Genomic DNA, 25,121 nt, shown 5'->3' on the forward strand with positions numbered 1-25,121 from the left:
GCAGTGGCAGTCTGGCTGTGAGGGGCTTCTGGAGGAACCTGGTGGTGTTTTTGAGCATCGTGTGGATGCTATTCCTGATTGACAGAAAATGCTTCTCTATCTCTCTACTTGTTGCCTGACACACCAAATCACTTTGCTCCTGGTTTAAATCCCTGCACTGCAGGGCATTCACTGCAAGGTGCCAGGTTTATTGGTTTGAAACTTTGCACCCTGGCAGCAATCTAGGTAGACTTTGCTTGGCTCTCTGCAGGTTTGCAGTGCGTTCTGAAACTGACTGTCTAGCATGGTTGTGGAAGGTGCTTATTTTGTTTATAATGCCATGGACTAATCCTCTTACCCAGAAATGGTGTTTGATAGGCATTACTGTGGGAGAAGTTGTAGCCTCTGGTCAGAGATGGTTTCTTTCAGAATGCTGAATGATTTCTGGCTGCATTGGGAGCATGCTTTCAGCTGGATGAGTTTCAGAAAGGGTGAAGGGTGGGTAGGTCTGATATGTAATACAGCGTTTTGTTACTTCAAAACACAGTTGCAACTGTAAGATACAACCTGGCAGATGGTATAATACAACTGCCAGCAGTTTTAGGCTTAAAATGAAGATTTTACAGGAAGAAATCCGGAAATCTAAATGACATGTGAAGAGGTTAGATTAAGCTTCTAGGTTTGTAGAAAAGTGAGAACAGGGAATTATAAATAAAATATCTGAAAGAAACATCCATTGAAAGTAAGCAAGGTTTTTTATCTGAGATAAATGTTTGTCTGCAGTATCTGTATTCCCTGTTTCAGCTTTGTCCTAGGCTCCAAGAGCCCAAAAAAGAAAGCAGAGACTGCTTGAGTGAAGGGTATGAATCACAGTACCTTGTGCAGGCAGAAATCAGAGTGAAAAATGAGCAAGCCATGCCTATTGTGAAAAGCACATTTATAGCTAAAAGTGGCTCTTGAAGGTGCCAGCAACAGAGAAAATACAGTATATTTTTTTATAAAATATTTTCAGGGTTTGTTGTTGAACCTGTTCCATTTGAGCTGTTTTTTGGACTCCTCAGCTCTCATAGCCAGCAGATAGGGAAGAGGAATTTGAGGAAATAATTCTGTTACCTTTGGTAAATGTAGTCCTAAATGTAAGAAACCCAGCTACCAGAACTTCAGTGGGAAACCCAGTGATAAATTCCAGTGTTGGAAATGTTACCATACATTTTTTTTCTTACTGAGGAGTCATTGTGTGTAGCTGCTTATTGTTAAGTTTTATTCTTTTAAGCAAGGACCAAGTTGACCGCACTCTTCTGTATTTTCATACTTAAAGAAGTTTTGTTCTTGAAGTGCTGGAGTTGGCAGAAGGAAAAAAAAAAAAAAAAAGCCATGAGAAATGTGTTCCTGCAGTTATTTTAATGTAGTTTATGAATCATAAATCCCACAAGCTTTTTGCAGCTGGGAGGAGGGATGGTGATGGTAGTGAAACCTAGTGTCAGTGCACTGAATTTGTCTGCAGTTCTAACAGTCGTGCATGTTGTGCTTTTTACTTGACTGTGGCTAGGTAATCTGATGGCATTTTCCTGGTTCTCTTTCATTAAAAGGCAGATTGGGAGCGGCGCAGAGAAATTTCCTTACTAGATGACATTTCATCGCAATGTCCGATCGTTTGGGGCAAATAACCAAGGGAAAGGATGGGAAAAGCAAGTACTCGACTCTCAGCCTGTTTGATAAGTATAAAGGAAAGTCAATAGAAGCTATCAGAACTACAGGTAAGGAGTACCTTCAGAAATCTTCTGCGATCCTCTAAGTGCTGTTGTGCTGTTGCAGAGCTATTTGGGTTGGATAGGATGCCTAATGGGAAGCAGCAGGGTTATGAACTGTTGGTATCTAGACTTGAAGGAAAACAATTGGTTTTGCTACTGAGCTGCTATTATTTTAGAGTCATGGAGGAGTTCTGGCAAAGCACCTGGGAGACTGTGGGCCTTTTCTTTTAGCCGGTGTCCGTGCTATGAATTGGTCAGGTTGCAGACCTGACCAAAAGATTCTCTGGGAGTCTGTGACTGTTCTAGAATAGAGCAGTTAAGCTGACTGCAGTACCGTAAGGTGGTCAGAACTTGTGTGTAGATGAGAATTGAGGACTGAAGATCCCCCAGAAAGAGCCTGTATTAGTTTTGCAGTAGAGGCACGATCAAAAGGGGATGGTAGATTAGAAAATAAAACAGGAATGGGTTATCTGGAAAGGCTCTGGATTTGATGTTTGAGTAGAAAAATGAAGCATCAGCCTAGTAAATGTGATTTGATGAGTAAAGTTGGGAGAATATAGACCTCAGGATTCCTGGGGTAGGTGTTCAGTCCATCTGAAGAGATGGGCTTGGTTGACTATTTTCCCCATGCTGTGAAAGTGAGAATCCCGCCTCTGTTGTGAAATGGAAAAGAAGCATTTACCTGCACCATTAGCTAAAAGATTGGGTGTTTTTTTTTTTTTTAAGGGATGATTACTTGTCCCTCCTTCCCCTCCATTGTAGGATGCTGCCTATTAGCTGTCTGCTACAATAGATGGCTGCTTTGTGGTGATCTTGAAGGAAATGAGCTTACTTTTTGTTGACTGTCAGTTTTATAAATAGCAGCAGTGGTTCTGATTATTGTACAGTTCTTTTAGAACACCAGTTGAGATTACTGAGCTAGCAGGATATAGCCAACGTGTGATCTTCTTGTGTTCTCTTCTCACTAGTTATTCCTAGACATGGCTTACAGAGTCTTGGAAAAGTTGCTGCTGCTCGGCGCATGCCACCTCCTGCAAACTTGCCTAGCTTGAAGTCTGAGAACAAAGGAAACGACCCCAACATCGTTATAGTACCCAAAGACGGTACAGGATGGGCAAACAAGCAGGATCAATCAGACCAAAAGAGGTAGGTAGAACTGCTTTTTGCTATGTTTTGTCAGGCAAGTGGCAGCAGCAATTCTGCACTGCTATGCTGTGTTGAGCTTGGAAAGATCAGCTCTGTTTTTCAGGACAGTGCAAAACCAAAAGCAGCATGATATTTACCAGCTGTTTTATTGCCAGAGTTGTTTGTTTGTCTTGCCCTCCTTTCAGTTTGATCTCACCTCTGCTGTTCTTTCCCAGTTCCAGTGCGACGGCTGCACAGCTGCAGGAGTCGCTGCTGCAGCAGGGTTTGCAGAAATCTGTCTCCAATTTACAGAAGCCGACACAGTCAATCGCTCAGGAGGTAGGCACAAGCGGTCTCCGTCATTGTTTCCCCTGTGCCCAGTCAGCTTCAGGGTTTCCTTTAATTGTCTGTTGCCATGTGCAAGTAAGAATTGACAGACTGTAACTTACAGAACAGCTGTTATGTAATCAGTTCTTCTACAATCGACTCTTGACTCCAAGTTACTGTGCCTCAGGAATGCTGTGCTGCAGTTATAGTATAATTTTGTGAGCATTACCTCTGTACCTTTCAAGTGTGTGGGGAAGGTCTAGCTTCAATCTAGAAAGAATGGCTGGAATGCGGGATGGCTGGTTAGCACTTGTAAACTATTTTTCTTTGGGTCTAATTCAAGTGTCGCTTGGTGACAACAGATCCAGCTCTTGCTCCCAGCCTGATGAGACTTGATAAGAAGAGATCTGGTCATGTGGGAGAAGTAGCCAGTGTCAGGACCTGAAAAAACTACTGGCAAGTAAGAAAGCTTCCTCAGAGAGTGCAAGGGCCTGTCCCCCTGTGCTGTGGATTTCATACTTCCAGTTCTAACCCTAGAGGTTCAGGAAAATTAGGACAAGTTACAATTTGAAGAGGGAAAGAGTAGTTAATGCGTGAGAAATAGGATAGCCTTCAAGCTGAGGTATAGCATGGAGCAAATCTGGAAGATTAAGACGTCCAGTTTGGGAAAATGCAACAGAACAAAGAGAAAGCTTGATTAGAGGTAGGAAAGGAAGAAGAATGATTTGAGAAGATAGTTAGTGGAGGTGACAAGAGTATAGAGTTAGAAGGCAAGGCAGAAGAGTATTTTCAGTGTAGCATCATAACGCACTGGAGTGGGGTGCAGTTGACTTAAGCCCCAGCAAGAATCTGGGGAGACCTGTGGTAGCCAGTGGTACCTGGGTGATACAGAGGTCTGAACTGTAGCAGGTACTACCCAGGAAGTGAGGAGTAATTAACTAATCTTTGGGCATTTTGTTTGTTTGTTTTGGTTTTGTTTTGACTTCATTGTATTTTCAGAGTACAAATTCAGTGCCAGGTGGACCAAAGTCATGGGCACAGCTGAATGGAAAGCCAGCAGGACTAGAAGGTGGTGAGTATCATGAACAGAAAGGAAGCTGGATACGTGCTTCTCTCAGGCACGAGTTGGGGTGGGCTCCATATCTTTCTGCCCTCCCTGTCTAGACTGGTGCCTAATGGCACATAGCTGTGTTGGTTACAGTGCAGTGAGGCCACATGAGTCCTGTTTTGAATCTGCATAGTCTGTTGGCTGGAATGATGCAACTGCGTCAATTCATGTCTGTCAAGCACAAGACACAGCTTGAGCAGAGCATGTCCTTTTGTTGCTCTGAACCAGAGTGCCAGTGCCATCTTCCTCAGCCCAGAGCAGTGTTTAAAAAGAAGCAGAAAAAAGAGTGGAGGAGGAAGGGGGTTGGATTAGGAGAAAACAGCGCATCAGAGGCTGGAAATTATGGTGTTTCCATGGCTGGTAGCATGGGAAATCTGGCTTAGTGAGGTGGTTGGATTAAGCCTGTAGTGGTTAATGTTCAGGGAGGCTGTATGCTTTTTCTTGGGGTGAAGGGTCTATGGTGGAAATGGAATTGCGCTGCTGCAGGATGCACTTGCTTACACCTCAGCTGATGTCTCCCTTGGTAACTGCAGCTTACCACTTTTGTTGACAAAGGATCCTGGAACAATGTTAACACAAATGGGAAGTGCAGTTGACTTCAGATGCATTTATTTCCACACACAAGGTAATTTCCAGTACTACCATTAAAATTGGTGAGAGTAACAGCTCAGTTCTAGAGTTTAATGTGGATAGACTGGAAGCCATGAGACACTGAATGAAACTGCAGGTTTTTGTTCTTTTTTTTTTTTTTTCCAAAGAATTGAGACAACCACAGATTGCAGTAATGGAGGGAACAAGTTTATCCTAAATTAAATGGGTTGCTTAGTGAGAGGGTGTTTCTCAAAGGCGGAATGTTAGATGAGAGACTTGTGCTTGCTTGCAGTTGATGGACAATGCAAAGGCTGTTTGGTTAATTGGTACATTTTTTAGACTGTTGCTCTGCAGACCTCCTTCCTGTGTAGTCCTCTTGAAATCTGATCTTCTAACAACGTATAGATTTTTTTAAAAAACTTGTAGGTCAGTCTTATCAGTGTTCTTATCAAAGTCTTATCAGTGTTCTCAGCCCAAGAAAAGAGTTGCATATGTGACTAAAGAGCAGCTTAAGTAGAAGGTGATTGAATTACAGAAGCAGCAGAAATCTGGCTGAAAGGATTTGTCAGGCCACCCCATTCATGCACTTCTTTTCTGGAAGTGAGCAATTACTTTTCTAGTAGTATTGACAGAGAGGTGTTTTGATTTTGGCTCTTCTAGGTGTTGTCGCTGTTAAGTCTTTCTCTCTGAGAGGGGCATATCCTAAACTAATGTGATATAGTAAATTACGGATGAACTGCTCTGTGCCTATTCCTTCAATTTAAGGGGTATTTTCAGGGAGGGAAAGACAACAAAACCACGAAAGAAGCAAACCAGTACTAAAACAGACACCAAACTTCTCAGCGTGATGCTGCCTAGGATTATAGTGCAAATTGTTAATGCCTGCCCATTAACAGTCATATTGTGCAGCCCTACCCACAGGGAAAAACTAATGTCCCCTAGGGATTGGGATGGAGGAGTTTGTCCTGAAAGACAGTTAAATGTTGTTAATGTTCTCATTGTTATTCTAGTTCAGTAGAAGGCAGTAGAAAAGATGAACTCTTAACACGTGTCAGCTGATGTTATACTCAGCAGTTGGCAGTATCTTCTCTGGAAATCTTCAGGAGGGAGATGTGCAGTGTGCAGATTCCAGAAAGTGCAAATGACTTAAGCCAGTCCTCCTATCTTTGCTCTAAAGAGTCAAGATTAGATTCTTTTATTAGGTCTTCAATAGTCATTGCTGATACTTCTAATGAGATAATTGTGAAGGAGGATTAGCCAAGTAACACAAAGAAACAGTTCTGGAAAAAGAGTAATGCAAAAATGCGGACAAATTCTTTTTAGTCAGTGTTAACAAATTTAGGAGAACTGCTGTGTTTTGTTTTCCAGTCACTGCCAGATCTTCCTAAGAGAGAGAGCTTTCATTTTAGGGTCGCTGGTGACTCAGCAAAACAGTCTTCCAATGACAGAAGATGAACCTGGCCTGCTCTGGCTAGTGATCTGCATCTTAAAAATGCTGCAGCAAGGAGGAGAGTTGGGAAATAGCATGTGGCACTTAGTCCTTAGCTGTGTCTTTCACCAATTCTATTGCTCTATCTTAACAATAGAGTTCCCCAGTGGAGTGAGATTTGAGTAGAAGTCTGAATAGAAATGTCAAATACTTGATAAGAGAATATCATTTATAAGTCATCTTGCAGAATTTGTATCCCTGCCTCATTCTGAATTTTGTGCTGCAAAATTCACAAAAACAATTGAAAGCTGAGAAAGTTTGCTCTGACTTTGAACATGAGAGTTTAAATAAAAATCTCAGAAGTGTGGAAGTATTAGGTGAGGCTGTCTGTTGTAGTGTTGGTGACAGTTTCTGAAAGTGTTTTGGATGTGATCTGAGATGCAGGTATGATAGCGATTTGGATTTAAATTTGCTGGGTGCACTGATTCTTGGGAAACTTGTTTTCAGGGTGATCTCGTAAGGGAGTTGGAATAGTGAAAAGATCTGAGTCCCACACTTATTTGTCTGACAGGTTCAAGGGCCTCAAGCCGACTGTTATCCTTCTCTCCCGAGGAATTTCCGACGCTGAAAGCAGCTGGCGAGCAGGACAAGGTTGGCAAAGAAAAGGGTGCCTTAGATCTGTCGTATGGGCCAGGACCAAGCCTCCGCCCCCAGAGTAAGTGGATATGTGTTTCTGCCTTATCCCAGCTCAGAACCTGAATCCCATAGATTTGTTTTGGGCAGGGGGTGCCATTTCACAGTCCTGTCAAATATTCTGTCCCTGCTTTTGTCTTGTTGTAAGCTTGTGTCGTGTTGCTTAGCAAAGACTGTGGATTTGTATGTGAAGTTCATCGTATTTGGTGCTTGAGTTGTATCTTCCGGTCTGCTAATACAGATTGTAATATACCATAGTTTTTCACTGAAACTGCTGTGTATGGGAATAGGGAGGGTTGAGTTTGTTCTGGGACTTTTAATATAGTGATGCTGCAAAACAGGTATCTTCCCTCGGGGTGAGGGAGAGTTGCAGGTGAAGTGAGTGAGTGGTTTAGTCCTGTCTTTTGAGTGTTTGTGTTTGATCTAATTGCCTTTAATTTTGTGGAATGAAGACTGTGGAGATGGGGTGGAGGAGTTCTGGTTGAAATTGAACCTTATTGACAAATAAAGACACCACTGGTGCAGTAATTAACCTAGTAGCAGCTGATGCTCGTGGTCTCTTGGGAAAAATAATGTCTGGAAATTTTCCTTGGTCCCTGATGTTTTTCTACATTCTCAAGTGTAACTGGGGCTTGACCAGAGTATTTCAGTGTTGTGTTTCTGGTGAAATGATTACATTCACAAGTCTTAACATAATTTTTATCTCCTTTCCAGATGTCACAAGTTGGAGGGAGGGCGGTGGGAGGAACATAACCTCTGCCACATCTCTGACCGCCTCCCCTGCTGAGCTGGGCAGCAAGACCTCCAGCACTGGAGACGGAGCCCCCTCCTCAGTGAGTGCCAGCGATCCTAAGGAGCCGTCTCTCCGCCCAGCTCAGCCTGTCCGCAAAGGGGCTTCGCAGTTCATGGGAAATGTCTATCAGCCACCTACATACCATGACATGCTACCTGCTTTTGTAAGTTGCACTTCTCACAAAGCCCTGTTATATCCTTTGCTTCTCATAATACGTATGCATGTTGAGAAAGTCAGCTAAGATAGCATTTCTCTAGACTCTCCTCTCAGTTGGTTCCTGGAACTTGCACAAGGATCCTTCATCTATTTTTAGTTTTCCCTATTGTATGTTTACCCTTTCAAGTTAGAATAGTGTAGCACTTATGTGCTCCAGGGAGAAATGAAACTGCCGTAGCATTGCTCAGCCCAAGGAAAAGTTCCTGCTTTTCCAGAGCTGGAGAGGTAACGTATCTGTTAGCCAGCCAGACATTAAACATTTGTTTTAACTTTGCGTAGTTGCAACTGCTGTGCCTGTGTTTAATCTAATCTGTGTAAGCCTGCTTGTGGCAGTGAAAATACAGGCTCTTCTGCTTTGTCTTGTTCCAGATGTGTCCACAACAACCGTCTGAAACCCCTGCACCATTGGAGCGAGGGTCTTTCCCTGTTCCTCAGCTTCGGCTTGAGCCCCGTGTCCCTTTTAGACAATACCAGATGAATGATCAGGATGGGTAAGGTTGCTATGACTTTGAGAGGCTGGTTTGATGTGTGACACAAGACTTATGCTTGTGTGGGTGAAGTTGTAGGTAGCCAGAGAAAGCGCCTGATTTTTACCCAAGTAGTCAGTTCTTTGCTCTAACTACAGCAGCACCTGAAATGTTGCAGGACACTGAGCACTGTGTGCCTCAGGAGCAGATAGATGTGTAAAGTAGGTGTGTGTGATTGTGGTCTGGAAGGTTTGCAGCCCTAGGAAGTGCGTACCATGTAGATAGTGAAAAGAAGTTTTGCTGAACAGGGAGAGATACTCAGATTGCTTCTGTATGATTAGTAGAAAATGACTGATTCACTGTTACAAAGTCAACTACGTGTTCCTTTACATCTAACCAATATTTTTGCATCTCTCTGTAGAAAAGAGAACAGGCTTGGCCTGTCTCGCCCAGCACGTCCACTTCGGCAGCTAGTAGAGAGAGCACCTCGACCCACCATTATCAATGCAGAGAACCTGAAGGGGCTGGATGAACTAGATAATGATGCAGATGATGGATGGGCAGGTAAAGTACCTCAGTCCTTTAGCTTCAAGCAATGACTTAGCAGGTAAAGCAAAGTAATTGCTCCTCCCTGCATTATGGAATTGCCAGAAAGTTCTAGTGGTTCTGTTTCACTATTGTGGAATGGATGAGGGGAAGGAAGGGATGGTCAGTGCAGTTGTGAAGGTGCTCTTGGTGTACATGATGACACAATGGATCCTTCTGATCCTTCCATCACAGTACTATAGGAACTGGATCTGAAGACTCCTAAAAGCTGAAAACACCAAGCAGCAGTAGGATACAAGAGCAATGAAGAGTTGGTCCCATCTTTTCAGTTATAGCAGTATGTTGTAATGCAGTCCAATTTGATGGCTGTCTCTTTACTTGCAGCCTTCTTCCCCAAGCTGTTTGCTGCTTCTCTTTTGGGACCAACCTGCTGTTTAGCAGTGTGAGTTCTTGGTAATCATATAATTTCCAGTATCTGTGCTGGACATTTAGTTTTCAAAATAGCATCTATTTCAGTGCCAGAAAAGGCGTGAGCTTTTTGAGGCAGTAATATTTCTTTCCTCTGACATGCCCCTTTTCCAATTCTGCCTTCTCAGGCATTCATGATGAAGTGGATTACTCTGAGAAACTGAAGTTTAGTGAAGATGAGGAAGAAGAAGAATCTCTTAAAGATGGACGGCAGAAGTGGTAAGAACTGGCTGCATCCATATCCATAAGGTTGATTTTTTTTTTTTCTTTTTTTCCCCCCCTGCCTTAAACTGTGATTTTGTTGACTCCACATGCCTGTCTTTGAATGGACCTCAAGGGTGTTCATGGGTCATAGAGCTAAGTGCCATGTGTCTCACCTTTATCAACCTGCACAGCAGTGATGTTACTCCTAAAGCACCTTAGGAGGAAAAGCCCATTGCTTGGACTGGTGTTTGTTTTGTTTAGGTCCTTTGTTTCTGTTAGTCAGTTGTCATTGCTGCTTGATGAGTAAGTCTGCAAGTGCTTTTTGAGGCAAGTTGCAGATGTAATAGCAAATCTTTGTGGTTTTTTTTTTATGACAGGAACAGCTGGGATCCCAGAAGGCAGCGGCAGTTGTCTATGAGCTCTGCAGACAGTGCAGATGTCAAACACACCTTGGAGGAAGGAAAAAACTGGAGTGACTCAGTTGGTTCGTCCCGGTCAGTCCGGAAAGCGCAGGATTCACAGCAGCCTCCAAGGAAGATCAATGGCTGGAACTCTACATCTGAATACCAGGTAGTTTGAGCTCATGTGGGTGGGCTCGTTCTGCTGAGCTAGTGGATGCGACATCGCTGTCCTTAAAAGATCTCCCAGATACTGAGAATGGCATGTTGATGAATTTCTCAATTCTTTGCTTACGTGTACTGCACTGCCACTAGCAAGAGAAAATTGAAGCTGGTCCCAAGCAGTGGGATTTTCAGACAGAAAATGGAGATACTGAAGTAGATAGCAGTAACTCCTCACCGAAAGGGGATTTGTGTGCATCAGGATAGAGAAAGGTGACAGCTGGTGAGAGGGGATTTTTCTCATCATGAGATACAGAGCTCAAGGTAGAGGATGCATTTGAGTCATGCTTACTGAGAAATGTTTTTCCTTCAGCAGAAGCCCTCACAGGGAAGTGCTCTCAGACAGCAGTCCCTAGAAGATAAAGAAGAAAAAGTGCCACTGAGACAGAAGTTTGTGCACTCTGAAATCTCTGAGGCTGTTGAACGGGCCAGGAAGCGACGGGAGGAGGAGGAGCGGCGAGCCAGGGAGGAGCGTCTGGCAGCCTGTGCTGCCAAGCTGAAGCAACTTGATCAGAAATGCAAATTGGCTCAAAAGAGTGGGGAGACCCAGAAACACACAGAGAATGAAGAACTGCGACCCCCAAACACAGAGAAAAGTGCTGTGCAAGAAAATGGTCATGTTTTCCGTAGAGGTACAGAAGCATTACTTGCCTTGTAAAAACTGTTGGTTTTTTTTTTTTTTTGCTATTGTGCTGATCTTTCCCCTGAATTGTGAGGGAGTTTCCTGGGAGAGGGAGCATTTGGGGATGGTGCCTACGAGATGAACTGCCTCACGTATACTATGGAATATTTTGGATTGATGATGAGCGTTCACTTAAGGGGAGAGGAGGGAAAAAAAAGCGCAACCTAACTATTACAACAAGCACAACATCTTTGGTTATTTTAGCCATGCTCGATTAGCTGTGTTATCAGAGACCTTGTTGGAATGGGCCTCCTAAACTTCTCGTGGTTGGATGATGCTATTTGTGATGAGGCCACTGATCACAAAATTGTTTTATTAGGAGGTGCTGACAAATTTAAGGAGTAGCAGAGCAAATGGACTTTGTCCTGCAGTGCTGAAGCAGAAAGCTGATAGCAGAGGGAGATCTTAAAATCTGTCACTAAAACAATAACTGTCAGGTCAGATCACAGATTGTGAGGTGCTACATGTGACTAATAAAGTTCAACCACATAGCACAATCAGGACATGCCCACAGTTTGGTATATTTTGCTCTGGTGATGTACACACAAGCTGTATCGTGGGCAGGACTCATCAAGGCTTATTTTCCTCTCTCCAGCAACCCCTGAGTTTCAGACACAGGATGTCTCTGGCTATCTGGAAGAGGAGACTCCTGCCCCAGCAGCACCCCAAAGCAGCAGTGAGGAGGAGCTCAGAGAAGCTCCATCCCCAGCACAGGAATTCAACAAATACCAGAAGTCTCTTCCCCCACGATTCCAGAGGCAACAGCAGCAGGTAATAGGTGTGATACTCCTTCCCCACTTCTTTGGATCCCCTTATAACAGTTGTCTGCCTGATTTTCAGTGCCGTCAGTGTTAGGTAACCAACAAATCCTTGGGCTGGGAGGTGACAACTGCTGGTTCTCCTCCAGCCTTTTTCCCTGTTCTTGATCACAGATGTCAACTGTGTAACGTGTGAAAAGGCTTTCTACGTAGATTACATGATTTTTTTGCCTTGTGCTGGAGCCATTGTGCTAACAACTTTCTGTGACTGGGGAGAGGCGTGGGCAAGCCAGGTTTATCACTTGCCTGGGAGAAAAGTAGACGCTGCTGTCAGAAATGTCGACTTGTCTGGCACTGTTGTCTCTGCATCTCCTGACAGTGTGACATCTTAGGACTACGTGGTGTGTAGCAGAGCTCTGGTTTGCAAATGTGTTCATGTACTGAAAGAAAGAGACTTTCACCTTGCTGTGTTCAGGGTCAAAAAGCAGCAGTGGCTATGTTGGTTCTTACAGATCCAGCAAAGTATCTGACACTTTTGGCTGGTGGTAAACCTGGTGAACTCCTGTTCTTATTCCTTGGCACAGGATAGAAGCTGGTGCTCTTCAGCACTGCTGCAGGTGACATGGTGCTGAATATGCATGCTAAGGGAAAGGAGGCTGATTTATTTGGGTACCAGCCATTTGCACTTGATTTTACATTTGCTGTATGCTTACCCTGTTTGCTATGGGTAGCCATTCACCTGCCCGGGTCAAACTGTGCTTAAGTTGACAGGTGGTTTGAACTCTACTTCTGGACTGAATGTGAGTGGTATAAAGTGCTTCTTGTTCCACATCCTCTTGCCTTTGCAGAGGGAGGTGGTTTTTTTTTACATCTGCTCCAATTTTCTACATGACCCTTTTTTTCTTTTTTTTTCTGTGAGGTGCTTGCTGATCATTATTTTCTTTGTAACACAAGTATGTGTTTGTTTCTGTTTTGTTTCATTGACAGTTCTTTCTGGGCACTGAGAAACCAGTCAATTGCCTCATGTGGCTTATCTCTTTCTCAGCTTTACAGTACTTTATATGTCATGTGTGCTGTCCAGCTCTCCCTGCTGCAGCAAGCCTCCCTCCTTAGGGCAGCTGCAGTACTCAGGCTGGTGATAACACAGAATTAATTGTCAATCTTGATAGAATAACCATTTGAAATATGATATTATCAACTCTGCTGCAAACCTTAGTGAAGAGGTGAAGATTTGGCTTTTGCTTGGAAGCTTAATTACTCTCATGGCTATTCCTTGTGACATTTTCATGAATCAAATATGCAGCAGCAAATGTTGGTGTTACTCTTTTTAAGAGACGCTCTGAAGCTAAAATAATTGGATGTCTTTGCTGTTGCACTGTTAATACCTCAGGTCATTGTTACTGGAAGAACATTAAATTTTCATTGTATTTTCTTCCACCCTTTGTGCTGTTAGTATGTATGAAGCAGTTTGTATTTTGGGTGGCTTGTATTGCTGCTTTTGTGACAGTGATTTCGTGAAAAGAAAAAAGTTGATGCCGTCAGTGCTGTCTTTTATGAATACTTTATCCAGGACCCTGGAAGAGTAGGAACTTAATCTTTGTGTTTATCTTATTTTTCTCTCCAGCCATAATGACTTTTAGCTTCAGATATAAGTTTGCCTCTTGCTCTGTATTAGGGATTGCCTTTGTTGTAAACGGTTACTGTATTGGACACTGTAAGCTCAGTAAGAAAAGTGTGGTGACAAGCCTGACAAGTAAACAGGCGTATTTCCTGTTAATTAAAGCTGTTTATGTTTTGAAAACTTTCCTCAGTACACAGAGTTCCTTTCAAATGTAGGTTCTTCTTGCACCTTAGGCAGTAGTTAAACGTTGAGTCAAATTAACATCGTAACACTCCTCATCTAAAGGAAGGTAAACTGGCCACATGGGAAATGGAAAACAACCCAGTGGTGTCAGTCCGTCTCTGGAGGGTGCACAGGAAATACTATGAAATATTAACAGTCTCCTAATTGAACTTAGAATGTTCTTATCTAATCTGTTTGGCTGACATGAATAGGACTATTATGCACACACACTAAATAACTTACAGTGGCATTTCCTTCAAGGAGCAATGTCTTCTGAAGTATTTAGTTCCAGTTAAGGGATGATGTTTGACAGGAAACTGTCCTATATCTTATGGAAATGCTGAGAAAAATATGAACTCCTTCAGTCTTGAAGCTGATCTCTTCCATTTGACTATGCAGTGGGCTCGTAGTGATAACCTGATCTCTTGGCTGCGTTTATTGTGTCCTAGATAGTTTAAGAAAAACAGCACTTGCTGCATTTTCAGTTTGTGGTGAATTGCCTGTAACTGCTCTACCTTCCTCTCTGAATTGTTTTTGAGCCTCTTACACAATGAATGCATTTTCTTTGGTCTGGTCAGGTTGCAGGTGTGGTTTCTTGCGCCATGATAGTTGATGTCAAATGGCCCATTCTTCTTCCCTGCAGGAGCAGCTGTACAAGATGCAGCACTGGCAGCAGCAGCAAGTCTATCCTCCACCATCCCACTCCCATCGAACGTTCTACCCACCGCACCCCCAGATGCTTGGCTTTGACCCTCGCTGGATGATGATGCCCTCCTATATGGACCCTCGCATGGCTCAGAGTCGCACTCCTGTGGATTTCTACCCTTCAGCCCTTCATCCTTCAGGTGAGATATTCTCAGTGTTTCCCTTTATCGTAGCAGTTGACTTGGTCCAGTATCTGGAAAGCTACTCTCAGACCTAAGACTTTGGGAATAGGTTTTCCAGATTTTAGAATGTAAGGATCATGTTACAGTCTTAAAGCTTCTGCAAGTGCCCAGGTGCTCTGTGTCCTCAGGACTGGTATTTCAGGTGGTTTCTGGTCATGGGGGAGGATGACCTGTTGAGATAGTTGTGGCTCTCTTCACTTGCTGTGCTTCATCTGTCTCACCTCACCCCAGACTTCTTATCCTGTCTGGCTGGCTGCAGTAAACCTCTAGGGATGAGAAAGTCAGTTGCGAGGAGGACTACCGGTGAAACAAAGAAGGTTAGGAGGGAGAGCATATTGCCTCTCCATCTCCTATACTGCACTGGGATATCTTCCTTAGCAGCTGTGGAGCCATAGAAGGTATAAAGTAGATCTTCCCCTTTAAGAAGAGGAGGATCAGTTTGGGAATGATTAGCAAATATAGCGGGAAAATCTGTAGTTTCTGGGAAGGTGCTAGAAGCACAGAGCTTACCTTGCTACTGATCTTCAGAGATATGAGTATAAACACTAGGGTGTATAAATTAACTCCCTTGAGTCTGTGGCTTGTTTTCATGCACCTGCTTACTGCCAAGCCTGTGACCGTGTGTAGTGAGCAAGCTGGTTTCTGAAAGCTGTGTCACCTGCTATGTCATTCTAGGTATATTTCCCAGCTGTGTATTTCCCAAGTGCAGGCTTCTCTCTGCAGAAAGGTTTCCATGGCTGCAGTCACCTGCAGTCCAGGAGGGAAGGGGAATCAAGCTAGTATTAGATTGTTAATTCTTTCTGAGAGTGAGACTAGTGTTAACAATACAAACTCTGTCATGACCAGGAATTATGAAGCCCATGATTCAGCAGGACTCCATCGGTGCAAACAGCTGTCGATCTGAAGATCAGAACTGTCAGGCAGGTCAGGTGGAAAGGAAGGCTGCTCCCATGGATCCTGTGCCAGTATGGGGCCAGGAGAGCTATGCAACTCTGCAGAGCAAAGGGTACTCCCTGTCGCATCAAAAGCAGTCCGACAACATGACCATGGAGGGGCTGCATGCCAGGTGAGTGCAGATCTCCCCCATCCTCACACATGCTATGGTGGAAGGCCGTGCTGTCATAAAAGGCCGTTTCATACTGAAAAGCAGGCTTAGAGTTGACCTAAAAGATGTCAAACAGGCCAGGGTACTGATCTGGTAGCACCCTTAAGTTGTTGAGTTTACGTTGTGAAGATGCTTACAGACTGACTTAACTCAGTTTTTCTGGCTGACGCTAGTCCAGACTGACCAGCTTGGAGCCTTGTGGAACTTGCCTGTTCAGTAGGAGTTGCTTGTCATTTACATGGATAGTACTGAAAGTGATGAGTCAGAAATTCTTGTCATTTCTAGTTTGTCTCCTAATTCTTTTGGACTTCCTGAATTCAGTTACTTGTTGGGGGCTGCATTTCCCTTTATTTCTTAAGTTTGCTGCCCATCATAGGAACTGCTTTCTTTATCATCCATTGATTTGACAAACCAGATAGTACAGCCTGGGGCCATACCAGAATGCAGGGCATATCTGCTACTTAAAGGCTCATTGTCTCATGATGTAGAACAAAACCTAATTTATTTTCTTGTACTTCTTGTGCTCAGCTTGGGCTCTTGGGTGCATGCTGTGCTTTGCATTAGCTGACTGTTTTATGTTGTTGTTTCCTTCATAGAAATGGCAGTTCTTACTCTTCCTCTCCTGGAAGGCCAGAGAATCTGAATCCCCAACGAGATCTCTTTGAGGAAAGAGGGGAGGAATATTTGAATGCTTTTGACAAGAAGGCCCAAGGAGACTTTGACAGCTGTCTGTCTTCTCAGAGGCTAGGCCAAGATCTCTTATTTCAACATCAGGAGAGTGTACAGGAAACTTGTCCTTCCAGCAACCGCCATGCAAACTTGAGATGTTCACCTCTAGAGCCTGATTTTATCCAAGCAGAGAAGAAACCTGAATATAATGGCTGGGATATCAGCCACCACCAGAAACCTTCAGAGACTGCAGCAGAGATTACTGAAGAAGTTCCCAGAAATGAGCAGTCATTCACTGCTGACCCGTGGAAGAAAGAAGGAGCTAATACCAAACAGCCTGCTGAAGAGCCAGCAGAGTGGGCCCCTGAAAACCGAAGCACAGGTGTTCAACAGCAGGAGCAAATTGGGAGGACACGGCGATCAGGCCCAATCAAAAAGCCAGTCCTGAAAGCCCTCAAGGTGGAGGAGAAGGAGAAGGAGATGGAGAAGGTCAAACTGGAGGGAGAAGACACCTCACGCCACCTGAAGGAGAAGGTGACTGTTCAGAAAGTTGAAAACGAATCTGACGATTCTGCGGCCTTACTGAACTCCACACGTTACCTGCTGGATGACAAAGGCTCTTCCCAAGCCAGCCTTGCCCGCGAGGCTGAGAAGTCACAAGAAGAGGAGGAGGAGGAGGAGGAGGAAGATAAACCAGAAAGAACCTGGGAGAACAAGCTCTCCAGAGAGTCCAGTGATCTTCCTCCCACAAAGAGAAATAACTGGATCTTCATTGATGAAGAACAAGCCTTTGGTGGGAGAGGTCAAGGGCGTGGGCGAGGGAGAGGCTTCAGAGAATTCACTTTCAGGGGCCGAGGCACTGTTGTGAGCAGCCGGGGAGTCTATAACAACCAGCGGAGCAGCCGAGGGCGAGGGCTCCGGGAATTCAACCAGCCAGAGGACTTCCCCAGGGGCAAGCCAAGGCGAAGGATTGCAAGTGAGACGCATAGTGAAGGGTCAGAATATGAGGAACTCCCCAAACGTCGCCGTCAGAGGGGCTCAGAGAACAGCAATGATGGCTCTGTGCTGGACAGAGAGGACAGTGATTTGAAGAAGGGAGACTTCAAAGAGTCTTGGAGGTCCAACAAAATCTATTCAGATGATCACACCAGTCTCGACCCTAAGATGAGGGCCCCAAGAGCTTTTGGGAGGTCACTGCCACCAAGGCTAAGCAACTCTGGCTATGGGCGAAGAGGTTTCATGGGCAAGGAGCCAGCCCAGTGGCAAGGCAGGAGTGGGGGAGCAGGGTGGCAGGAGTACAGCCACACTTCTCCATCAGATGCTTTTGGGAGCCGGCAACAGTCTGACAGGGACTACATTCAGGATTCTTACAAACACGTGGATTCCTTCTCTAGTCGGGTTTTTGATGAGAGCCATCTGGATGACAAGAGGCACTTCTTCCAGGAGGATTACTTAGCAGATCAGGAGAACATAGAGAACAGGCCATTCAGGAGGCGGCGTCCCCCCCGTCAAGACAAGCCTCCACGCTTCAGGCGCCTCCGGCAAGAGCGAGAATCGGTTGGTCAGTGGAACCCTGACGAGGGAGGCCCCAACCTGCTGCCCAGCCAGTGGGCAGGACGGCCCAAGCTGAGCACCACAGAGAAGAGCAGCATCTCGGGCAGGCGGTCTCCTGAGCTATCCTACCAGAACTCCTCAGACCATGCAAACGAGGAGTGGGAGACAGCATCTGAAAGCAGTGACTTCAGTGAGCGTCGGGAGAGGCGAGATGGAGTTTCGGAGAGTGAGGGCCAGCTGGAGAGTGGCCTTGGGAGTGGCAGCATGGGAGAGAAGAGAGAGCTAGCAAAGAGGAGCTTCTCAAGCCAGAGGCCACTAGTGGACAGGCAGAACCGCAAGGCTGAGCCAGCAGGATATGTGGAGCAGTCTGTCAGGACTGTAGGAGCAGCTTCACGATATGAGAGCCAGCAGAATGGGGCGCTCATAAAAAGTAAAAGGTAAAGTTGCTTTCTCATGTACAAATGTCTGTCAGCTGGTATGTGGATAACAGGTTCATGGAGAAGGGCTGGCCTTTGAGTGGGGGGCTGTTGCCTGTATCTCTTTCAGTCTGATGTGGGTGATTTCCAGCTCTACTTATTCAAGCTTAATGTGTCTATATTTGCCTGAGCAAATATTTTCTTCAACCTTAGCAGGGTCTGGTGTTGAGTGGTGAGGCAGTGCTGTGTGTTTCTAAGATGACGGGAGGAGTTCCTCCAGTGAGTACTGTGAGATAACTCTGACGCTAAGGATTAAGTATTTTCTCTGAAGTGTCTTGTGAAGAATCTCATGATTCACCAGCACTGGGAAGAGGATGCTGAGTTAGCTGTACCTTGCTTCTGAGCTGCTTTGATGGCTGCTTTTTTAATGTTCTTTAATAAGAGCAGGAGATAAAGCTTCTTGTGAAGCTTCATCATACTGAGCTTATAATGCTGATAAATAGGCAACTTGCTCTTTGTGATCTGTCATCTTCTAACCTATCTCCACCAGCTCTTGAGAAACAGGGAAAGAAAGTGGGGCAAAATTTTTTTTTTTGGGGGGGGGGCTCAGTGTTGCCATCTTCTCTCCATCTGCCTCCCTTCCTCTTGATTTATACTTGACAGGGAATGTATGCCAATTGCAAAGAACAAGGGAGCTAGTAGGCTGGTATCATAGGAGGGTAGGAGACACTGTTTCGGAAGCACAAAGCCCTCCCTGCAGGGACAAGCTAGGGTACTGTCTTTGTTGCAGTGGCAGCCTGTTGGTTGACTCATGAGTTCAGGTATTGTTCTCTTTCCAACCCACTTACCCGGTAGTCCTTATAGTGGACTGTGTGCTCAGAATTAATGTCATCTTCTGTTGAGCAAACAGTGGGGAAGGATGAGGTGTGATTAGAAACCTGGTAAGGAAAATACCTGTGCGTTTTTTTTCTTGTTACTTTTTTTTATCTTCTAGGGACAAACCTGATTCCTTTCTCTTCTTATCTTGTAGATCTACTGAAGAAGGAGGGGGCCTTGGCAACACCAGTGGTGGGAGCAGCCACTCCATTTACAGCCTGGATAGAGCCTCTCTTGCTAACTCAGAGAGTGCTGAAGGGCCGGGTAAAAAGTCAGAGAAGGAGCCAAAGTCCACTGTGCAGAGAGCAAGCGAAAAGGGAGAGACATTGTCACAATTTGAACTGAATTATGGAAGTGAGTAGTGTCGTTGTCTGTTTTGTTTTAACTGTTAACAGACTGTGGCTTACTTCAAGCCTGGCTAGTTCAACCTTCTGTAACTTTAAATATCAAGTTAGATTTGCTTGAACAAGAACATTCCAGAGTTTCTAAGTAGGGGCATCATGGAAGATAAATAGAATTAAAACCCAGACTTTCAGCCAGATCTGGCTCAACCTCTTAGATGTTTCTGCCATAGAAAGTTTGGTTCTAGAGAGAAATGAGGCTGTTCTGTGTTTTGATCTACAGTGTTACATTTCAAGCCCCAAAATCCTTTCACAGCAGGAAGGAAAAGAGCATCTAAAGTGGGGAATCTGGATTCTGAGCTTCTAGCAAGCAGGCAAGAAATAAGTAGCTCTGAAAATATTGGCATTAATAGTATCAGAATGTCCTGAGTTGGAAGGGGTCCATAAGGACCATAGAATTTAACTCCTGGCTCCGCACAAGATCACTCACTCCTCTTGCTGGACTCAGCTTTTTTGCCATTAGTGGAACTGAAGCTTTACACTCAAAGTTCATAGATGTTTTCTAATGGCAGTTGTGCCTGCTTTGTCCTGGAGAGGTGTGAGATTTGTTTCCACTGATAATACACCTGAAGTGTCCTGATTTAACATATTTCCAAACAGCCCCAGCTGGAGCATGCTCCCCATGAGGCAAAGGAGAGCAAAGTCTTGGAGGCTAACATGACTAGTTGATGTCCACAGGTGACTGTGGCTTAGTTTTCAAAGCTTAGCTGCAGTATTGCTGACTAAACTTGCTTATTTATTTGTAGCAAGTGGGTCCTATTTAGAATGCCCTCTAAATGAGAGCAATTATAAAGCTTCGTATGCATACGCTTTTTTTTTTAACCCATATGCACTTTGTTTAGGTACCATCATTGATAATCGGGTGTCAAACACAGCAGAAGAGAATGAAGTGGGATCTATGGCGAGTGAAGGCTTCATTGAAGTTCTTACTAAAAAACAACGTCGTTTGCTGGAAGAGGAGAGAAGAAAGAAGGAGCAGGCTGCTCAGGTAAGAAGTAGGAAGTAGAAAAAATTTGATCTATACGTTTTTTTTAAACTGTTGTCATAGGAATAAGGCCCCAGAAAGCATTTGTATAAGTGGAAAAATATGCAGTTGTCCAAAATAGGATTTATACTGTGTTAGGCTCTAGCTTCTGATCTGGCTTCAGAAGAAGAGGAATTAAGCAAAGCAAGTCTGATATACTGACAATTCTGCTTTGCTCGAGCTGCAGCTCTCCCTAACACTGGGGGGGGAAAAAGTCATAGAATTTTTTTCACTTGTGAAACACATTTCTGTTACATAAGTTAGGGGCTTTTCATGGTTGGATTTGATGATCTGTAGAAGTCCATCCCAACTCTACAACTCTGTGATTCTGCGTGACATTGGCACTTTGAAATCCTGGGTTAAACTTGCCAGGAACAGGCTTTATTAATCCAGATCAGTGACATGTCTAACAGCCTATGCTTTTTCTATCTCAGGCACCAGCTAAGGCCCGTGTTCTTCAATCTCGCATTCCTCCTCGATTTGCTAAGAAGCAAAACAGCTTGTGCTTGGAGCAAAGTGACGTAACTGTGTCTGGAAACAGCCTGGGCACAGAAATCTGGGAGAGCAACAGCCCAGGTAAGTTTGGGAGTGTTTGGTTTGCAGTGTTTCACAGAAGCAGGGTGTACATGCTTAAGAGGAGACAACTTTCTTTTTTTCTGATGATGTAAATGGGATGGACACTAGCAGACTTCAGAGTGAATCATAGAATCACTAAGGTGATACCTCCAATATCATCTCGTCCAATCATCCACCTACAACCAATATTTCCTCAATAAACAATATCCCTTAGTACAACATGTAAACATTTGTTGTACACCTCTGGGGATGGTGACGCTACTACCTCACTAGGCAGCCCATTCCAGCATGCCTGACCACTCTTTCTGAAAATAAATTCTTCCTCATATCCAACCTGAACCTCTCCTGGTGCAACCTGAGACCATTTGTCTAGTCCTATTGCTAGTTACATGGGAGTAGAGGTCGACCCCTACCTCACCACACCTTCTTTCAGGTAGTTGTAGAAAGCTGTAAGGTCTCCCGTGAGACTCCTCCAAACTAAACAATCCCAGTTTCCTCAACTGCTGTTCCTTCTAAGACGTGCTCCAGACCACTCACCAGCTTTGTTGCCCTTCTGTGGTGGTGCTCCAGGGCCTTGATGTCTGTCTTGTAGTGAGAGGCTGAAAACTGAACACAGTACTTGAGGAGCAGCCTCACCAGAACTGAGTACAGGGGGCAATCACCTCCCTGTTCTTGTCTGTTCAGAACTGTACTGTTAAGCTATCCATCTCCTGTTGCTGGCCATGTCAGTGTCCCAGTCTATTTCCTGGGTCTTTTTGTAAGATTAAGGTCCTAGCATTTTCTAGGCTTGTTGGCCTTGATCTATTTCAGCCGCCTTCTTATTTTGCTTTTAGCGTATCCTTTAGCACTTAATAGCTAGTGCCTCCCTTGTTATCCTCTCTGTCCTATTGTTCTCACATTCCTGAAGAATCTCTTTCCTCTGTTGTCTGTCCTCAACTCTCTGCAGCCTATCTTCTCTGCCCATCTCAGCTGACAGGGGAGCAATAACTTTTTGAGGTAGTGAAAATATCCTTTCTTAAATCTAGAAATGAAACGTTTATTGTGCAACGTGCACAGTGCACAAGATGTGCTCGTAGTTCTGTTCAAAGCAACTGAACTCTACTCCTGCGTTTTCTTCCAGCGCTTTCAGTTCAATCTCCTGGAAGTGATTCCTGGAGCAAGCCTGTTAATACCTTCAATGGTACTGAATCTAGTTCCACTGAGGTAAGTGGCAACTCATGCCATTCAGGTATTGTGTGTGTAAAATTTTAACATAGATGGCTTATGCTTCTCATTGCTCCATCTGTGCTTAGTGACCGTCAGCTCTGCTTGTGCAATTCTAAACTCTGCAGTTCTGATTTGAGCTTCATGCTGCTCTAACCTAGAGGGCCAAGTGTTGCTTAGAGTTAGATGTGGGTGTAAGTCTGCAGTAACTGTCTGGTAGGTTTATGCCAGGGTTGTGCTCCTAACTGGAAGCAATCTGTTGTCCAGGAAGGTGAAATACTATAGATAATGGTTTTTTTTATGCCTCATTCCTGTGAGCAGTGTGTAGCTGTAGGCTACAGTAGTCTTAATGCAGGGATGGCAGAGGAAGTTTCAGAATGTTTCACCTTGGAGTCCAGAGTTCAAGTCTGGTTTGGTTTACAAGAAACAAAAGTTTGGCTGTCTTAGCCTACTTGCCATGTGTGCTGCTTTCACCTTATTCTGAAGCCACAGTGGGATTAATACCTTGGTTATCCTGTCTCAGGGTTGTGTGGCAGTAAAGCAGTAGCCAAGGGAATGCTGCAGGTCAAGACCAACTCCTTTGTAGTTAACCAAGAATGTGGTTTCAGAAGGGGACATGGTCTTGCTGTTTTCTGGGATATTTTTCCTCCTTTGTGGATTTGGGTCAAAGTCCGGGGCTTTAATGCATTTCGTGCTTTGCATAGCAGGGTTTTAAAGGCAGCCAGGGGGATAGTGGCATTGACTTGAGTGCGGAGTCTCGGGAATCCTCCGCGACCTCCTCTCAGCGCAGTTCTCCATATGGCACCCTCAAACCAGAGGAGATGAATGGGGCTGGCCTGGTGGACCCAAAGCCTGACTGCCAGAAGGAGCAAGTGCAGAAGCAATCTGATAAAAAGGTAATCTGGATTTGCAGCCAAGCCAGAGCACGTAGTGAGAGAACTTGTGAAGTGGTTCTTTTGTTCTTAGTAGCACTTTTAAGGCTTGAGATGGGGTTATTTGGTCTTTTTGTCTCAGCCTCTCTGCTTTCCTGTTAAGGATTCAGATCAAGGCTCAGGACAGAACAAGGAACACAAGCCTGGACCAATCGGCAACGAACGCTCCCTGAAAAACAGAAAGGGTTCGGAGGGAACGGAACGGCTGGAAGGGAATATTCCCCCTGTTAATGGGGTGGAAATTCACGTGGATTCTGTACTTCCTGTGCCACCCATTGAATTTGGAGTAAATCCTAAAGTGAGGATTGAATTTAATTTTATCTTCTTGGTGGTTTGAGCTTGTTGAGATGTGAAAGGTGGTTTGAGGCAGCAGGATTGTTTAGAGGAAGCTTCCAGTGTATACACTGTGGACTTGCCTTAGATTTCATTGACACGAACCAGGTACTCAAGATGTGTTGGCCAAATGCATAATATCCTTTTGTAAGTAGTGTCCCAGGGACCTGTTGGGGTGGTGATAGATGTGATAGACAAAGTAGTGGCCTTCTAAGCCTTTGTGCCTCTGGGGATTGCCTGCTGCTGAGTGCTGAGAAGCATCTCCATGTTGTCTTCCAGTGAGGCTTACTGAAGGACAGTCTTTAGTTTCTAGTGTCATGATTCAGGCTACAGTCATTAACCATGAGAAGCAAACTGGTGGCCCTTGGGTCTGGATTTGAATGTTATATGTTCCGCTTCTTCAGGACTCCGACTTCAGCTTGCCACCTGGTTCTGCTTCTGGCACTGCTGCTAACCCTGTCACCAAATTGCAGGATGCCTTGGCCAGTAATGTAAGTATCTTGTATTTGTTTTGATCATCTGACCCTTTTCTTGGTTAAATCTCAGATGCTACCAGTTAGAGCATGTTTCTTTTCACATTTAATGCACTTCACGTTTACTGTTCAGGCATCTCACGTGACAAAGATCCATAATGGAAATCTGTTGCCCTTGAGTTACCTTGGTAAAATGAGCATCACTGGCTCGGGAGTGATACAGACAAGTCTGTTATCGTTCAGTGATTTGTGTAAAGCCAAGAGGTTTTACAGATCTGAGATGACCGGTCTGCTCCTCCTGAAACAGAGGAGTGCTGGTAATGGATGTGATGGTCATACTGGTGTTTTTAGGTCTAGACTGGCAGCTTCCTCAGAAGATCTCATCTGCCACAGCACAAAACAAAGCTGTTACCTTTTTAAGCCAGGCCCTTTGAGAAGTTTCCTAGCTTGTTTCAGCCATCTGTGTATTTCGTTGTTATATGTGCAGGAGTGAGCACACCGAAAGCCTAGCTTGTAACTCAGCTGTGGACAGCAGTGTGAGAAACTCACAAGGCTGCTTTTGAAATGTCTTCAAGTTTGTAGGCAATTAGAATTTTTGAGACTTGTCCTAGGGGGGCTTTCTTTCGAGAAACTCTTTCAGAAACAAATATTGTGTGAAATTCAAGTAAGATCCCAAGTTTGTCTTCTGCAGATTTATGTTACTGACTCCAGTTGATATTTAAATGGACATTGATGTAACCCTATGCAAAGAGTGTGGTTGCACACTATCAAAGCTTTGTTTGTTCCATCAGCAGAGTGGATAACGGTTCAATGCAGTACTTGACTCCTGCTCCTGAGGCTTGAATCCTTTGAGGTGTACTTACTGTAGCTACCAGCTGAGGCTGTAGTACCTCTTGATTTTCTCCTTGAATATTCACTGTTCACCAATCTCCCCTCAGGCAGGGTTAACGCAGTCCATTCCCATTCTGCGAAGAGATCATCACCTTCAGAGGTGCATTGGCCTGAACCCAATGTCCTTCCCCACAGCAGAGCTTACTCTTAAGGTAAGTAAGCTGGCATATGTGCTTGTCCT

At 44.5% G+C, this 25,121-nt stretch overlaps 1 protein-coding gene across 11 annotated transcripts in view; it reads left to right on the forward strand.

The window, feature by feature from the left end:
- Positions 1-25,121, forward strand: part of PRRC2B (proline rich coiled-coil 2B) — a 48,139-nt gene that overhangs the window by 11,148 nt on the left and 11,870 nt on the right. For 5 of the 11 annotated variants that reach the window (XR_004168092.2, XR_004168093.2, XM_031601742.2 and 2 more), the window contains exons 2-24: positions 1,569-1,736; positions 2,699-2,876; positions 3,092-3,194; positions 4,182-4,254; positions 6,882-7,025; positions 7,718-7,959; positions 8,382-8,503; positions 8,901-9,043; positions 9,622-9,712; positions 10,075-10,267; positions 10,631-10,949; positions 11,595-11,770; positions 14,244-14,445; positions 15,334-15,553; positions 16,189-18,252; positions 19,262-19,461; positions 20,351-20,496; positions 20,967-21,108; positions 22,229-22,311; positions 23,016-23,207; positions 23,347-23,541; positions 23,981-24,067; positions 24,988-25,092. Coding sequence is in view for 9 of the 11 variants with exons in the window: in XM_031601742.2 (XP_031457602.1) it covers positions 1,622-1,736; positions 2,699-2,876; positions 3,092-3,194; positions 4,182-4,254; positions 6,882-7,025; positions 7,718-7,959; positions 8,382-8,503; positions 8,901-9,043; positions 9,622-9,712; positions 10,075-10,267; positions 10,631-10,949; positions 11,595-11,770; positions 14,244-14,445; positions 15,334-15,553; positions 16,189-18,252; positions 19,262-19,461; positions 20,351-20,496; positions 20,967-21,108; positions 22,229-22,311; positions 23,016-23,207; positions 23,347-23,541; positions 23,981-24,067; positions 24,988-25,092 (5,535 nt within the window). In the remaining 2 variants the exon portion in view is untranslated. The remainder of the gene's footprint in view (positions 1-1,568; positions 1,737-2,698; positions 2,877-3,091; positions 3,195-4,181; positions 4,255-6,881; positions 7,026-7,717; positions 7,960-8,381; positions 8,504-8,900; positions 9,044-9,621; positions 9,713-10,074; positions 10,268-10,630; positions 10,950-11,594; positions 11,771-14,243; positions 14,446-15,333; positions 15,554-16,188; positions 18,253-19,261; positions 19,462-20,350; positions 20,497-20,966; positions 21,109-22,228; positions 22,312-23,015; positions 23,208-23,346; positions 23,542-23,980; positions 24,068-24,987; positions 25,093-25,121) is intronic. The other 6 variants (XM_031601746.2, XM_031601750.2, XM_031601745.2 and 3 more) reach the window with 4 other exon arrangements.

The sequence above is a fragment of the Phasianus colchicus genome, chromosome 19, assembly GCF_987193195.1.
Source record: "Phasianus colchicus chromosome 19, bPhaCol1.hap1.1, whole genome shotgun sequence".
In the NCBI taxonomy this organism is placed as follows: Eukaryota; Metazoa; Chordata; class Aves; order Galliformes; family Phasianidae; genus Phasianus; species Phasianus colchicus.